This window comes from Panthera pardus, unplaced genomic scaffold (assembly GCF_024362965.1).
Source record: "Panthera pardus isolate Hobbes unplaced genomic scaffold, ASM2436296v1 HiC_scaffold_24, whole genome shotgun sequence".
NCBI classification, from domain to species: Eukaryota; Metazoa; Chordata; class Mammalia; order Carnivora; family Felidae; genus Panthera; species Panthera pardus.
In genome coordinates, this window is record NW_026526810.1 from 111736595 (window position 1) to 111751731 (window position 15137).

The 15137-nt window shown below is 42.7% G+C and overlaps 1 protein-coding gene across 4 annotated transcripts in view; it reads left to right on the plus strand.

The window, feature by feature from the left end:
• The first annotated feature begins 8017 nt into the window (after positions 1–8017).
• Positions 8018–15137, plus strand: part of YLPM1 (YLP motif containing 1) — a 75530-nt gene continuing 68410 nt past the window's right edge. For 2 of the 4 annotated variants that reach the window (XM_019427168.2, XM_019427167.2), the window contains exon 1: positions 8018–9063. In XM_019427168.2, the coding sequence (XP_019282713.1) occupies positions 8188–9063 (876 nt within the window). In that variant the 5' untranslated portion in view covers positions 8018–8187. The remainder of the gene's footprint in view (positions 9064–15137) is intronic. The other 2 variants (XM_019427166.2, XM_053889615.1) reach the window with 2 other exon arrangements.

Here is a 15137-nt window from a genome sequence, read left to right on the forward strand (position 1 = left end):
ACTTAGAAGTGAAGTTGTGTCATAAGGCATTATGTGTCTTCAGTTCAGTTAGATACTGTTAAATTACTCTTTAAGTTCACATTTGTATTCCCATCAACAGTGTATGAGAGTTTCTGTTGCTCCACAGCCTTATTAGAACTTGATGTCGTCAGTGTGGCAGATACTGCCAGTTGTCCCCAGTATTCACTCTTTCATCTTCCCTTAATAATATATCTAATGAGTTTTATCTGGTTTCCAAACCTTCCTGAGGCTAAGCAGAGCCAACCAACTAAGTTATAGCCAACAGGATGTAACTGAAAATGATATGTATCATTTCTGGGTCATGACTTTAAAAGGCATGCTCCTTAAACGTCTGCTTCCCTAATCCATCTACTTGCCTATTAGCTAGATGCAGATTTGATGGCAGGAGCCAGAGTAGCCACTTTGAACCTAGAGGCGGAAGCCTTATGTTGAAGACTACAACTTTGGGCTGCTTACCTCTGAACTGTTGTATAAATGAAAAATAAACTTTTATTTTGTTTAAGCCACTATGCCTCAGTGTCTCATTGTTACAGCAGCTTAGTCTGCATCCTAATTAATACATGAGTTATTCAGTTTTAAAGTCATTCGCAATTTTACCCTTGCTCAAAGTGCCTGTATTTGTTCTTAAGATCTTCTTGGTGATGTTCTTTTTGCATTTGATCTATACTGCCTAACTCCTTTTTTATGCTCCTGTCTTTAAGAATATTTGCCTGATAACAGAGGTCCAGGGTAGTGAATGCTTGTTGTTTTTGCTTGCCCACATCCACTCCTCCTTCCTAACAGCACCCAAACTTTTTTGTTTTGTTCTGTTTTTGGAGTGTTACATTCTCCCCAATTGTGTGCAGCTATGATGAGATCAAAGTACCCAGCCTTTTCACTATAGAAGATGAGGGGGGCACTGGAGGCTCTTTCTTCCAGATCTTTCCTCTCGCCATCCCACATATCTGAAAAGGCACTGAATGGCTAAAGGTGTAAAAAAAAAAAAAAAAAAAAAAAAAAAAAAAAAAAGAGTTGAACTTTGTTTCTTACAGAATTCAGAGCTTTGATGGTAGAATAGCTCCTGCCTTGGTTTCTTCCTACTCCTAGATCTAGTTAAATGACCTTTTGGTCTATTTTGTGACTTCCACAGTATCTTTTCAATACATTTTTTTAAGTTGCAGCTGTTGCTATGGATAACATCCAAAGAACTGTAATGGACACAACCATCCTCAAGGTCCGGGCTCGCCTACACTGTGATCCATTGGGAATGGTTGAAAGGACTGTCTACATGGCAACTGGCATTCCACATGAACACCTATGGGTTTCTTTACGATAAAATGAGAACATGACTTCATGGTAATAGGGAGGGGAAGAAAACACTAACGTTGCCCAGGTTATGCATGACCAGGTTACTCTAAGTCTAGACACCATCCAAAATCCTTATGAAATGCCTGCCGAAGGATGCATAGGTCCAATAGTAGATGATCTGCCTCTAGATCTTGTTGTTTAGAACAGGACATGCTGCAAGAGCTAGCAGAGATGTTTATTCCTCAAAATGGCATGTAAGCGATCAGCCAATCAGAATATGACCTCAAACCACTAACCAATCAAGTGCTACCTCCCAGCCCTCACTCAAGTCCCCCTAGCAACAGCAAGAATGAAACACAAAAGAGAGAAGTATAGCTGGATTATAAAACTACTCCAGAGAAGACTCATGCAAGTTGACTATGACAGCATTGACCGTTAAGAGCTAAGAGCTAACCCCCTCTGGAATCTCCTACACAAAACCTTCTGTGTGATTTGTGCTTTAATTCATCCCTTAGTTCATTTTGAATAACAGCGCTCTCTCTCTCTCTCTCTCTCTCTCTCTCTCTCTCTCTCTCTCTCTCAGAGAGCACAGGGGTGGGGGGAGAAAAAGAGAGAGAGAGAGAGAATCCCAAGCAGGCTCCACACTGTCAGCACAGAGCCTGACATGGGGCTTGAACTCATGAACCCTGAGATCATGATCTGAACCAAAATTGAGTCGGATTCTTAACCAACTGAGCCACCCAGATGCCCCAGAGCACTTTATATTTTTACTGTTATTTGCTTTTTTCATGCTAGATTAGTAAAAATTTATCTCTGAAAAATTGGCCTGGGGTTGGTCACATAATGTGAAATCAGTGTTATTAAAATGTCACCAGGAGAGCATTACACAATGAAGCTTCTTTTACTGGTATAGATAGGGGTTCTGTATCATAAAGGCGGCTGTGATTTTTGAAAATCGTGCAGGCTTAGAAGGTTTGAGTAGCCAACTATATCTTCGTTCCCTGAGAGTAAGAATCTAGGGCATAGGATTTCTATCGCATCTCAAACAATGCCCAATTGGATCTTTATCTTGAAACAATGAGGAGAAAGAATGTGGAATGGGCTGTTTAAACAAAGGTGCTGTCTCCCAAGTAGGTGCTGAAAGACGAATGGTGGCTGAGAGATGGGATGGTGGTCACGACAGCTAGAACCTACTATGCCCTGAAACCTTTCCACTTCCCTCCACCTAATCTCATCTTTCTCAGCTTTCTGCTAATATCACTTTTCTCCTTCCCACCTTTTTTTTAAAAAAAACCTTTTTTTAATGTTTATTTTTGAGAGAGAGACAGAGCACAGGCAGGGGAGGGCGGAGAGAGAGAGGGAGACACAGAATCTGAAGCAGGCTCCAGGCTCTGAGCTGTCAGGACAGAGCCCGACGCGAGGCTCAAACCCACGCACCGTGAGATCATGACCTGAGCCAGAGCCAGACGCTTAACTGACTGAGCCACCCAGGCACCTCTTTAACTTAAAAAAAAAAAAAAAAAAAAAAAGAGTGAAGTACATCATACAAACAAGAAAGCACGAAGGATAAACACACAGCTAAATAAGTTTTAACAAAGCAAATATCTGTGTAATTACTATTTGGCTCAAGAAATAGAACATTGTTAGCACTCCAGAAACCCTACTTGTACCCCCTTCCAGTCACTACCCTTTTCCTTCTCCCCAAAGGCAACCACTGGTGTCACTTTTAACATTACAATTTCATTTTGCCTATTTTTGAACTATATGTAAAGCCAATTATACGGTCAATATTCTCTTGAACTTCCATCTTTCAGGGTTTTCTTAGGTACATTCATTGAATTATACAAACAGAAAAGTGCGTAAATCCTAAGTGGCACAGCCTGAAGAACCTTTCACAAACTAAACATACCCATGTAACCAGCACCCAGATCAAGACACCAAACGTTACCAGAAGATGTCTTCATGCCCCCCTTCAGTCAGTATCTCTTCACCCCAACGGTCTATCCTGAATTCTAACACTACATACCAATTTTGTATATTTTTGAATTTATATATGTGAAAGCATACAGGACATATTCTTTTTTGCCTAGCTTCTTTTGTTCAACATTATGTTTGTGAGATTCACCTGAGTTGTCGCCATGTGGTTATACTTCGTTCATTCTCACTGTTCTGTATTCCATTGTATAAATAGACCACAATTCCATTATCCATTCTCATCTAGGTGGACATTTGGGTTGCTTTCCAGTTTTCAGGCCTGACAAGGAGTGCTGCTGTGAACATGCCTTCTGTATGACATCTACATGCATTATTACGGCATTATATGCCTAGTAGTGGGATTCCTGGGTCATATATGTGTCTGTTCAGCTCTAGTAGATACTGCCAAATAGTATTTCAGAATGGCCATCCTAATTTACACGTGCGCCGTCAGTGTCTGAGAATTCTATCCGTTCCACTTTTTGTTTTTAAATTTTTTTTAACGTTTTTATTTATTTTTGAGACAGAGAGAGACAGAGCATGAATGGGGGAGGGTCAGAGAGGGAGGGAGACACAGAATCTGAAACGGGCTCCAGGCTCTGAGCTGTCAGCACAAAGCCCGACGCGGGGCTCGAACTCACGGACCGTGAGATCATGACCTGAGCCGAAGTCGGACGCTTAACCGACTGAGCCACCCAGGCGCCCCTATCCGTTCCACTTTTTGGCTTGCAGCTGCATAACTCCAATCTCTGCCTTCAGCATCACGTGGGCATATCTGTGTCTTCACATGGCCATCTTCTCATAAGGACACTAGTCATATTGGATTGACCCTACTATAGGATGATCTCATTTTAACTAATTACATCTTCAACGACTTCATTTCCAAGTAAAGTCACATTCCCAAGTCACATTTTTGGCGGGGAGAGGGTGGTACGCAATTCAGTCCACAGCAGATGTGATGGTAGCGGGCATCGGTTGTTGATCCTAGTGGGAAAACTTTCAGCGTTTCACACTTAAGGATGATGTTTGTCGTAGTGTTTAAAAAGAAGTGCTCTTGGGGCACCTGGGTGGCTCAGTCCGTTGGGCGTCTGGATTTGGCTCGGGTCATGATAGCACGGTTCGTGGGTTCAAGCCCTGCAGCTCTCTGCTGTCAGCGTGGAGCCTGCTTGGGTTCCTCTCTCTCTCTCTCTCTCTCTCTCTCTCTCTCTCTCTCTCTGCCTCTTGTACCACCCCCCCCCCACCCCGCTCTCTCAAAAATAAATAAACATTAGAAAAAATACTCTTGAGGCACTGCTGAGGTCCAGCCCCAGCAGGTCCAGGGGTTCCCGAAGGATGAACGGCGTCAGCGAAACTAACAAGTGGACACAGACAACAGCAATGTGTTAGACTGGCCGCTTTATTGTGGCAAATGTGGCATTGTATTTGTTAGCAATTTCCTTGTAGCGTGCATCATCTATGTTTCTCGGCTTTACCTAATTCTAAAAATGTTCCTTTGTGTAATCACCCATTAAGGAACCTCATGGTTATTTCTTTGTAACGTTCCCTCCTGCCTTTTGCTTATTGATTAATTTCTTCATATTATTTTCATTACGTATCTATGTTTGTCTATAAAGCATTTGCTCTGCTATTTTCATGAAAGGTCATCTATCTCTCAACACCTCAAGTGGAACGTTTACAGGGATATGACTTCTTTTTTTTTTTTAATGTTTTTATTTATTTTTGAGACAGAGAGAGACAGAGCATGAACGGGGGAAGGTCAGAGAGAGAGGGAGACACAGAATCCGAAGCAGGCTCCAGGCTCTGAGCTGTCAGCCCAGAACCCGACGCGGGGCTCGAACTCACGGACCGCGAGATCATGACCTGAGCCGAAGTCGGACGCTTAACCGATTGAGCCACCCAGGCGCCCTGGGATATGACTTCTTAAGTGTTCCTTTGAACCATTTGCAGTACAAGGAACAAAGGTATGCGATTTGGTCTGGGGTGCCGGGAGGGAGCCAAGAGGGCCCTGGGAACCCATGCCTTATGCGTTCCCAGAGAGACAATGTATACCTAGGAACTAATGAACCATTCTGTACCTTAACCCACCAGGTCCAATCATCATCTGGAATGCCTCCTGGGGGCCACGTGGGCCTACGGGTTGGAGTAACTTGTATCCATAGATACATTCCTTTGTTCCCAGAGTGGGGATTTTGAACCCATTTGTCCCCTCCTTGGCTGGGAAATGTATGGGGCTATCCTTCCTTTAGGTAGAGGAATCTTTATAGGGGGTGGCAAGGGCTGGATGTAGGGCCGCATAATTTCCCTGTGGAATCTTATTTCTTTCCCCAATGGTTCTTTTCCCGAGGGGCCTGTCGTGGGCAATTCCCCAACTGACAAATCCCCAGGTACTTTCATTGGTAGGGTGGCTGCCCCGACCAATGCCAAGGCCAAATTACATAAAAGCAGGAGTACAAGAAGCTTCACTTTCAGTGGACCACCATGCAGTCCCAATCCGTCCACTGCCCAGGCCCTGCCATCAGGCTGGTTGGATAGCTTGGCTTTCGGCAAGGCGCATGAGTGGCTCAGTTGGTTAAGCATCAGATTCTTGATTTCAGTTCAGGTCATGATCTCATGGTTTGTGAGATCAAGCCCCATGTTGGGCTCTGTGCTGACAGCTCAGAGACTGCTTGGGATTCTCTCCCTCTCTCTCTGCCCTTCCCCCTTCTCCCCCTCCCCCCCGCCCTGTGTGTGTGTGTATGTGTGAGCATGTGCACTCGTGCTATCTCTGTCTCTCTCAAAATAAATAAACTTTAAAAATAACTAAATACTCAGGGTTGCCTGGGTGGCTCAGTCGGTTGGGCGTCCGACTTTGGCTCAGGTCATGATCTTGCGATTTGTGGGTTCGAGCCCCACGTCAGGCTCTGTGCTGACAGCTCAGAACCTGGAGCCTGTTTTGGATTCTGTGTCTCCCCCTCTCTCTACCCCTCCCATTCTCATGCTCTGTTTCTCTATAATAAATAAATGTTAAAAAATTTTTAAAAATAAGTAAATATTCTTCATAAGATTTGGGTGTTCCCTTTTATTTCTGGTTTGCTAAGCTTTTTAAAAATCATGAATGGCGGGGCACCTGAGTGGCTCAGTCAGCTGAGCGTCCGACTTCAGCTCAGGTCATGATCTCACAGTTCGTGGGTTCAAGCACTGCATCGGGCTCTGTGCTGACAGCTTAGAGCCTGGAGCCTGCTTTGAATTCTGTGTCTCCCTCTCTCTCTGTTCCTCCCCCGTGCATGCTCTCTCTCTCTCCTTCAAAAACAGATAAAAACATTTTAAAAAATAAAAAAAAATAAAAATCATGAATGGATGTTGAATTTTATTATATTCTTTTTCTTCATCTAATGCAATGACCATCTGATATTCTCCTTTAGGCTATTACTATGGTAAATAACTTGTATTTTTATATTTTTCAAAAGAGAATTTCAATAGCAAATATTAAAATTGCAAGTAAGTGGGATTTATGAGTTGGATAATATTTTCTTTCTTTCTTTCTTTCTTTCTTTCTTTCTTTCTTTCTTTCTTTCTTTCTTTTCTTCTTCTCTTTTTGAGAGATGAAGGGGCACAAGGGCAGGCATCTGACCTGGCCCTAATGTTCTGTTTCTTGATCTGGGTGCTAGTTACACAGTGTGATTGGTTTGTGAAAATTCACTAACCTGTACGCTTATGATGTTTAATTTCATGTATATATGGTATACTTCAAAAAGTAAAAAGAGAATGAAAAGCTCTCCCCTCTGAAAGATCCTTGGATGCCCCACTTTCTACTCGCATCCACCTCCTCAGAGAGGTGAAGATCTGGGTTTGCTAAGATGGAAGAAAGGTCAAATCTTTAAGTGGTGCACGACTGACACACTGGCACACTTAGCATTCTCAGAGTTAGGTTCTTCTTTTCTTTCCAGAATTCAGGGTGTATCAGCCTTGTTTTTCAGTAATTCACTCAAGCCAAAGTTGAGTATTTTGCTGACAGATTGGATTATTTTCTAGGTCACCCTCTCTAGACAATCTTTGCATCTGGTTTTTGCTATCTTTGCTTTAGCTGAGATTCCCCAACGTGAATTTTTATGTGTTGAGTTATTCTAAGGAATTCTATTTCTCACCTTTTACAATAACTGCAGATGTTACCTTTCATGTAAGTGTACACCATATATTGGTGTAGTCTTACGTTCTGTCTTCAGAATGTTTCTATTCTTCACAGATTCGTTCCTAATTGGAATTTTTGTTAGAACTGAACTGAATCTATTCATTGAATTTGAGAGGAACTGACAGCTCTACAATTTTTCCTCTTTTCATTCAGGATCATGGTAAGCCTCTCCATTATTTCAAGTCTAACTTATCCCCGTCGGATATGATCCTGTATGGTTCTGTAGTTTTCTTCATATAAATTCTACATATTTCTTATGAGAGTTATTGCTACTTGTTTCATGGCATTTTTGTTGTTGTTGAGATTGTTGCTATTGTGAATGGAACCTTTTTTTTTTCCATTCAAAAATGAACCCGTGGAGCGATACGATCTCTACCACCCCTTTCGGCTGTGAGACTCTATGGTTCCTCGATTCTATGAGAACATTCTACTCGCGCCTACATTATCCGAACCCGAAGGAAGATGGCGACCGAGAGTCTCCAAGCAAAGGGTCGCTCTATCTCGCCTTTGTTCTCCTCTCGGTGGCTACTGCGCAGGCGTAGTCGCCCCAGTGCCGTCCCCGCCTTCCCGGTCGCGGGCCCAGCTCGGTAGCGCCGGCGCACTGGCGTGCTCCGTTTACACGCTCCGGGGCCTGTAGGCGCCGCGAGTTCCGGCTGTCGCCGTCGCCGCCGCAGCTCCTGGAGGTCGGTTGCGACGAGTAACGGCGCCGGGACGAGCCCTGCGCCGCCTTCTCCGATATGTACCCGAATTGGGGCCGGTATGGCGGGAGCAGCCACTATCCGCCGCCGCCGGTCCCGCCGCCGCCACCGCCGGTGGCGCTTCCTGAGGCCTCGCCGGGGCCCGGGTATTCGAGCTCGACGACTCCCGCGGCCCCCTCCTCCTCGGGCTTCATGAGCTTCCGCGAACAGCACCTGGCGCAGCTCCAGCAGCTGCAGCAGATGCACCAGAAGCAAATGCAGTGCGTGCTCCAGCCCCATCACCTTCCTCCGCCCCCCCTGCCGCCCCCGCCTGTGATGCCGGGGGGCGGCTACGGGGACTGGCAGCCACCGCCGCCACCGATGCCCCCGCCACCTGGGCCGGCCCTCAGCTATCAGAAGCAGCAGCAGTACAAACACCAGATGCTCCACCACCAACGAGACGGGTCTCCTGGTTTGGTTCCCATGGAGCTGGATTCCCCCCCTGAATCTCCCCCTGTACCGCCGGGGTCATATATGCCCCCGTCTCAATCTTACATGCCCCCACCTCAGCCACCACCCTCGTACTATCCCCCGGCCTCGTCTCAGCCCTACCTGCCTCCCGCTCAGCCGTCCCCTTCTCAGTCCCCACCTTCCCAATCCTACCTGGCGCCCACCCCCTCTTATTCTTCCTCTTCCTCCTCCTCGCAATCCTATTTGAGCCATTCCCAGTCCTATTTGCCCCCTTCTCAGGCATCTCCTTCCCGCCCCTCCCAGGGCCATGCTAAATCCCAGCTATTAGCTCCACCACCACCGTCCGCCCCTTCTGGGAATAAGACAACTGTCCAGCAAGAGCCTTTGGAGAGTGGGGCCAAGAACAAGAGTGCTGAACAGCAGCAAGCTGCCCCTGAGCCAGATCCCTCAACAATGACTCCACAGGTAAGAAAGCATCTGCCTGAACTGCATCTTTCACCTAGAGGGCCCTAAGTGAGCAGGCCTCAGTGCTTTAACCAGTGCTTAGGCTAATTCCAGCACAATGAGTAGCTAATTTACACTCCAAAGGATTCCTTGAGAGTCAGAAGTCTGACATCCCAGCTTTTCAAGTAGCTAAATGTGGATTATTAAAAGAACAGTTCTTGAAGATGTTCCTAAACACCATGGAGTAGTGAGGTGGGTTAAGAGTTACTTCTCAGATGTATTCTTTGGTTTCCTCTGACTGACCTCCTAGATTCTGTTGCTCTCGTAAAGCGCTTTGTTTTAAAATTGTATTTTAAACTCAAATTTCCATTTGAGAGGCAGCATAAAAAAGAAGCTTCCCAAAGGGCTGATACCTGAAGTGCATATGAACCTTATGACCAGTTAGCTTCTTTAAAAAGTTATTTAGGGGGCCACCGATAGCTCTCAGCTACGTGAATTACAAGGTGTTAGCAAATGAAGAATGAAGTCATGTTCTAACAGAAGCATCCTAATTATGCTTATAGATACATATGCAATCCATAGGAAGTCTCTTCACCTTTTACCCTTTTGGGAGTATCTTGGTTATTTAAGGAATGGACCCATACATCCTTTTCTCACATCACTTAAAGTTGTAAGATATAGCCAGTTTGCTGCATTGCACTGTTACCATTCACTCCAGAGTAACTGCTGTGGAATGTGGCCAAGGTGGAAAAAAGTTAGTGATATCTCTTCCTTTATGAGAGAGCTGTTCCTCTAAACTTCTTTAAGTGATTCTTCCTACAGAGCAAAGATATCTAGGATAGCAGTAATAAATGAGTTCCTCCCTTAAGAAAAAAGACAGAACTAAAGTAAATATAGATAGATAACTTGTAGATAAGAGTAGATAACTTGTTATGATAACTTGTTATAGATAAGAGTAGATAGCTTGTTATGATTTCTTGAAATAGACACTTTTAGCAATTACTCATCCACCTTAGATTCCCTAATGAAAAAGGAGTCTTTTAATCTACAAGCTGAGATTTACATGTAAAAGGTTTCCAAAAAATAGGGATATGGTACTCTAATTTTGTGGTGGTTTGGCATTAGAAATTAAGAACATAAGTAAGTTGTTTTAAGTAAGCAAGATGTTGTGCTTGGCACATCATCAGGAGAAAACACTTGTAATGCTGGAGTAAAATAGAAGAAGGGATTCTGTTGGCTTATACCAAATTAGTACCATCCCACCAGGTTATTTCCCTCAGATTCCTCTAAAATAGAGACAACATTTCTGTCCCCCGTTCCCAACCCATTCTGAAATTACCAGTGCTTTTGTTGTCAAACACTCTCAGAGGTAGCCCAAGCCAAAGTACGACGTCTATATCCTCCTGTTTACTAGACAAACGAATTGTTTTTGGAGGGAAAGGAGGAGGAATCAGACCAGTCCTTAATACAAATACCATGAACACTGGTTTCCTGGTTTTGCTTTTCTGCCTTTGTACCCTTGTTTGTATTGAAGTTCTTTCAATGCTTTCAGTATTCATTGCCTCCAGTTTTTTGTGGAGATCCGGGGAAAAAAAGTGGAAGATGACTTGAGAAGTGTGGGGGTCAGACCAAGAAGGACCTTGTAAGCTTGTTTAGGCTTCCTTCCCTCTGTCTAGAATTCATCCCAACTTCCTCAACCCTCTCTCCCTGCTTATATAGTTGTATTGCTTTAAAGGTACATCTCAAATGTCAGGTCTCTTTGAAGCCATCCCTGAGCTCACCCACCTGGTTTGGTTCTGTTTTTCAGATTGTAAGTCCCTTGCAGACAGGGACTATCTCACTCATCTTTTAATCTTCTGTAGCACCTAGGACAGTGCTACAAAGTTGTCATGTTCTAGACTTAGGATACTTTGATTTATTAGATTATAAAGGTTTTCTTCATGCCAGTGCCAATCTCTTAAATGAACCCTTCTGCACATGTATTATTCTTTGCTTCATACTTTACTTTTGGAATATGTCATTGGAAATTTTTATGGTGAAAGATTATAAACATACACAAAAGTAGAGACAATGGCATGGTTCCCCCTATATACCCATCGTTCAGATTCACCAACTGTCAAGATTTTATCATGTTTACTTCATCTATACTTTTTTATTATTATTGCTGCTGAAATATTTTAAGACAAATCTTAGATCTCATGTTGTTTCATCCCTACATTCTTAGTCATCTTTCATGAAAAAATGGACCTTTTCTTAGGTAAATACATCATAACACCTACTAAAAGTAGCAACAGTTTCTTTGTATCATCTGATACCTGACCCATTTAGATTTCCCCTATTATCTCATCATACTAATGGAATTTAAAATAATTCTCTGATATCATCCATGTTAAAATTCCCCAGTGGACTCAGTCATGTTTTATTGGTTTGTTCAAATCAGGATCCAATATAGACACCGTGAAGCAGGATAATTCTTTGTTGTGGAGGGCAGTCTGTGTGTTGTAGGATGTGTAAGCAGCATCTCTGGCCTCTAACTACTAGATGTTGGTAGCAGCCCCCAGTGGGAAACAGAAATGTTTCCAGACATTACTAAATATCCCTTGGGGGTTAACATCACCCTCAGTTGAGAACTCCTGATCTAGACCACTCTCTTCTATTCTCTTTTTCTATCCCATGCCATTGAATTTGAGAAATCTATCTCAGTGGTCCTGTAGAATGTCCTGCATTCTGGATTTGTCTGCTGTCTCATAGTTTTCCAATCATTTGAGTTGTTCCATTCTCTTTCACAGTTCTGGTAAACTCTGAAAACTTAGGTTTAAGTTCACCTTTCTTTTCGCAAGTGTACTTCATAACCAGAGTGGTCCTGTGTGCTTCATTTGCATCCCATCAAGAGACACACAATGCCTGGTTGTCCCACTATTAGTGGTGCCAAGATTGATCGGGAGGAACAGTCTGGTCCCTCCATTGTAAACCTTCCCATCAGTTTTGCCTCTAATGTTTCATCCATTGATAGTCTCTGCCTGAGTAAATTATTTCTCCATTAAAGATTATAACGTAATTTTTTTTCTGTCATTTCTTCATTTTCTATATGGAATTCTGTAAAGAAAAGCTTTCATAAATTAGGACTATTTAATTAGAAATACGGTTGGTATAGGAAAGACAGGATAAGTGCTTGATATGCTTCCATTTAATTTCTAATTTTCAGAGTAAAGCATTGATGATTTAATGGAATGTATCTTTTTTGAAGCATTAACTTTTCTGTATGTTTAAAGGACTGGCTAGGTAAAGTGCATACTAGCCTTTACTTCATAAATTGTGACTTTATCCTTTTATTCTCAAAACTTACTTAGGTAAAGCTGTTGACTTTGATTAGAATTTTTAGTCATTTATTTAAAATTCAGCTATTTATTGAGTAGCAACTATGTACCAAGTACCTTCCTTAGTTTAGTACCAGAGATGAAATGGTGAAGAAAATTTACATAGCACCTGCCCTCATTGACTTGTTCCAATGAGAAGAACAAGCCATTTAATAGGTAATTATGAGCAGTACAAGGTGCTGTGGAATTGTAAAATATGCCTAAAATATCACTAGACTGTTTGATGAGGAGTGGCAGAAGGTGAGGTTTTTTTGCTTTTTTGTTTTAAGCTCACCATTGTATTTACAGTGCCCTGCTCAGGGTCTAGCACATAGTAGGTGAAGAACAAATATTTTTGTAAATGATTGGATATAGCTAAGAGCTATAACCGAGTTGAAGAAGTTTCCCTTTTTAAGTGATATTTAAGTGAAACCTGAAGAATGAGTGGGAATTAACCAGATAGCATTTAAAGTAAGGCTTACTGAAAGCTCAGGGTGTGAATGGTAGACACAAACCAGATCAGGGTGGGCCTATGAGGACTTTTGGGAAGTAGGATGACACTGAAGGATTTTATACAGTCAAATGTGACAGATTGGCATTTTTGAAAACTCACTGTGCTTACAGTGTGGAGAGTGGAATTGAAAAGATCAAGGGTGATTTAGAGAGAGCACTTAGAATAATCCAGGCAAGAGATAATAGTGGCTTGGACTTGGATGGTAAATAGTGGAGATAGAGACAAGTGGTAAGACTGGAGAAGTATTTGTATACTATAATCTAATTGGAGATTGAGTAGTAGTGGAAAGGGAGGTGGCAAGGATGATTCCTGAGTTTCTGGAATAGACTGCTAGGTACATGGTAGTCCCATTTACTAATAAAATAGGAAAACCTAGAAGAGGGGGAAGAGCAGGTCTGGGGAGGAGGGGAGTTGGTTTTAAACCTACTAAGTTTGAGGTCCTTGAGACACATGATTCCAAATGGAGATGTCCAATTGGAAGTTAGATACAGGTCTAGAGTCTAGAATCGAGACCTTGGAGACATGATAGACTTGTGAGTCATCAGCATAAAAATGGTATTTGGGGCACAGAAATAGCATCATTCAGACATGTCCTCAGTGACTCCAAAAGAAGGGTGTTTTTAGCTCTATTGTAGAAAGGAATAAAACCTGTCTGGCCTTCCTAATGAAGCCAGAGCCAAACTAGTGGTCAGTTCTTCTGATTGTTCCATCGTATCAGACAACTCCATCTCACATGGGATGTTAGTTCCTCCTGAGGTCTCCTAAGGAGTGTGTGTAGAGTAAGGATAGAGTTTAAAGGATATTGAGCCTAGCCCCGCAGAGTCTCAGTATCTAGGGGAACCAACAGAAGAAAGACCAAGTGGATAGATGGAAAGTCAGGACAGTGCAGTCCCACGGAAGTGCAAAGAAGACTGTTTCTAGGAGGAAGGAGTGGTCAGCTGTGTCACTACCACTGAGAGGTCAAGCAAGATAAAGACTGTGAGTTATCTTTTGCATTTACTGACATGTAGATTATTGTTGACCTTGGCAGGAGCAGTTTCATAGTGACTGAAGCCATATTGCATTGATTTGAGGAGTGATGGAAGGTGAGGAAATGGGGATGGTGAGTATAGACAACTCTTTCAAGAAGTTTGACTGAAGGAGAGAGAGAGAGAGAATGAGGGCAGGAGCTCGAGGAAGAGGTGAAGTAAAGGAGCATTATTTTTTAATTTTTAATTTTTTTAGATGGGACTAAGATTCCTGGAGTAGAATGTGCACTTCAAGAATACTGAAAATAAACACTTTAAATAAATCTAAAAGACGGAAAACCAATTCATTATTTTACCAGATTTCTCCCCACCCCTTGCTTTAGGATGTAAGACATAGGACTTTTAGTGTTACAGGCATTTATAATAACCTGGATAGGAAAGGCAACCTTCTAAAATTAATCTCTAAAACATCTCTCTCTCTCTCTTTCTCTCCCCCTTTCTCTCTCCCTCTCTGTGTCTCTCCTTCCCCTCCCCACCTCACACACTCTCTTGCTTTATACTTCCCTGCTTGGAAAATCATTTAGCACATAGTTCATTACTGTACCAGCAAGTGGTCAGTAAGTGTTGAATAAATTAGCATCTTTTTTGGTAATGATATTTGTGACAAATAGTTCTTACATCCTTTTTAATTGTCTTCGTTCAGTCTCTTCTTGAATGTGACATGTGCAATGATTTTCCTCTACCTATGAACTAACATCCCATGTGAGATGGAGTTGTCTGATATGATGGAACAACCAGAAGAACTGACCACTAGTTTGGCTTTGGCTTCATTAGGAAGTCCAGACAGGTTTCATTCCTTTCTACAATAGAGCTAAAAACACCCTTCTTTTGGAGTCACTGAGGACATGTCTGAATGATGCTCATTTGTAGAGCTTTAAAAATGTGCCAAAGCCTAGTCCTAAGATTGAATTAGATCTGGCTTCTGCTTATTGTGTTCATATGAAGTAGAAATTGAAATTGACCTACAATGCATGCTATCAGTACATCAACAACTACGCAAGGTCCAACAAGGTTCTTTTTTTTTTTTTTTTTTTTTTTTTTAGGTTTATTTATATTGAGAGAGACCGTGAGTGGGGTAGGGGCAGTGAGAGAGAGAGAGAGAGAGAGAGAGAGAGAGAGAGAGAGAGAGAGAGAGAGAATCCCAAGCAGGCTCCATACTGACAGCACAGAGCCCAGAGTGGGGCTTGATCTTGCAAA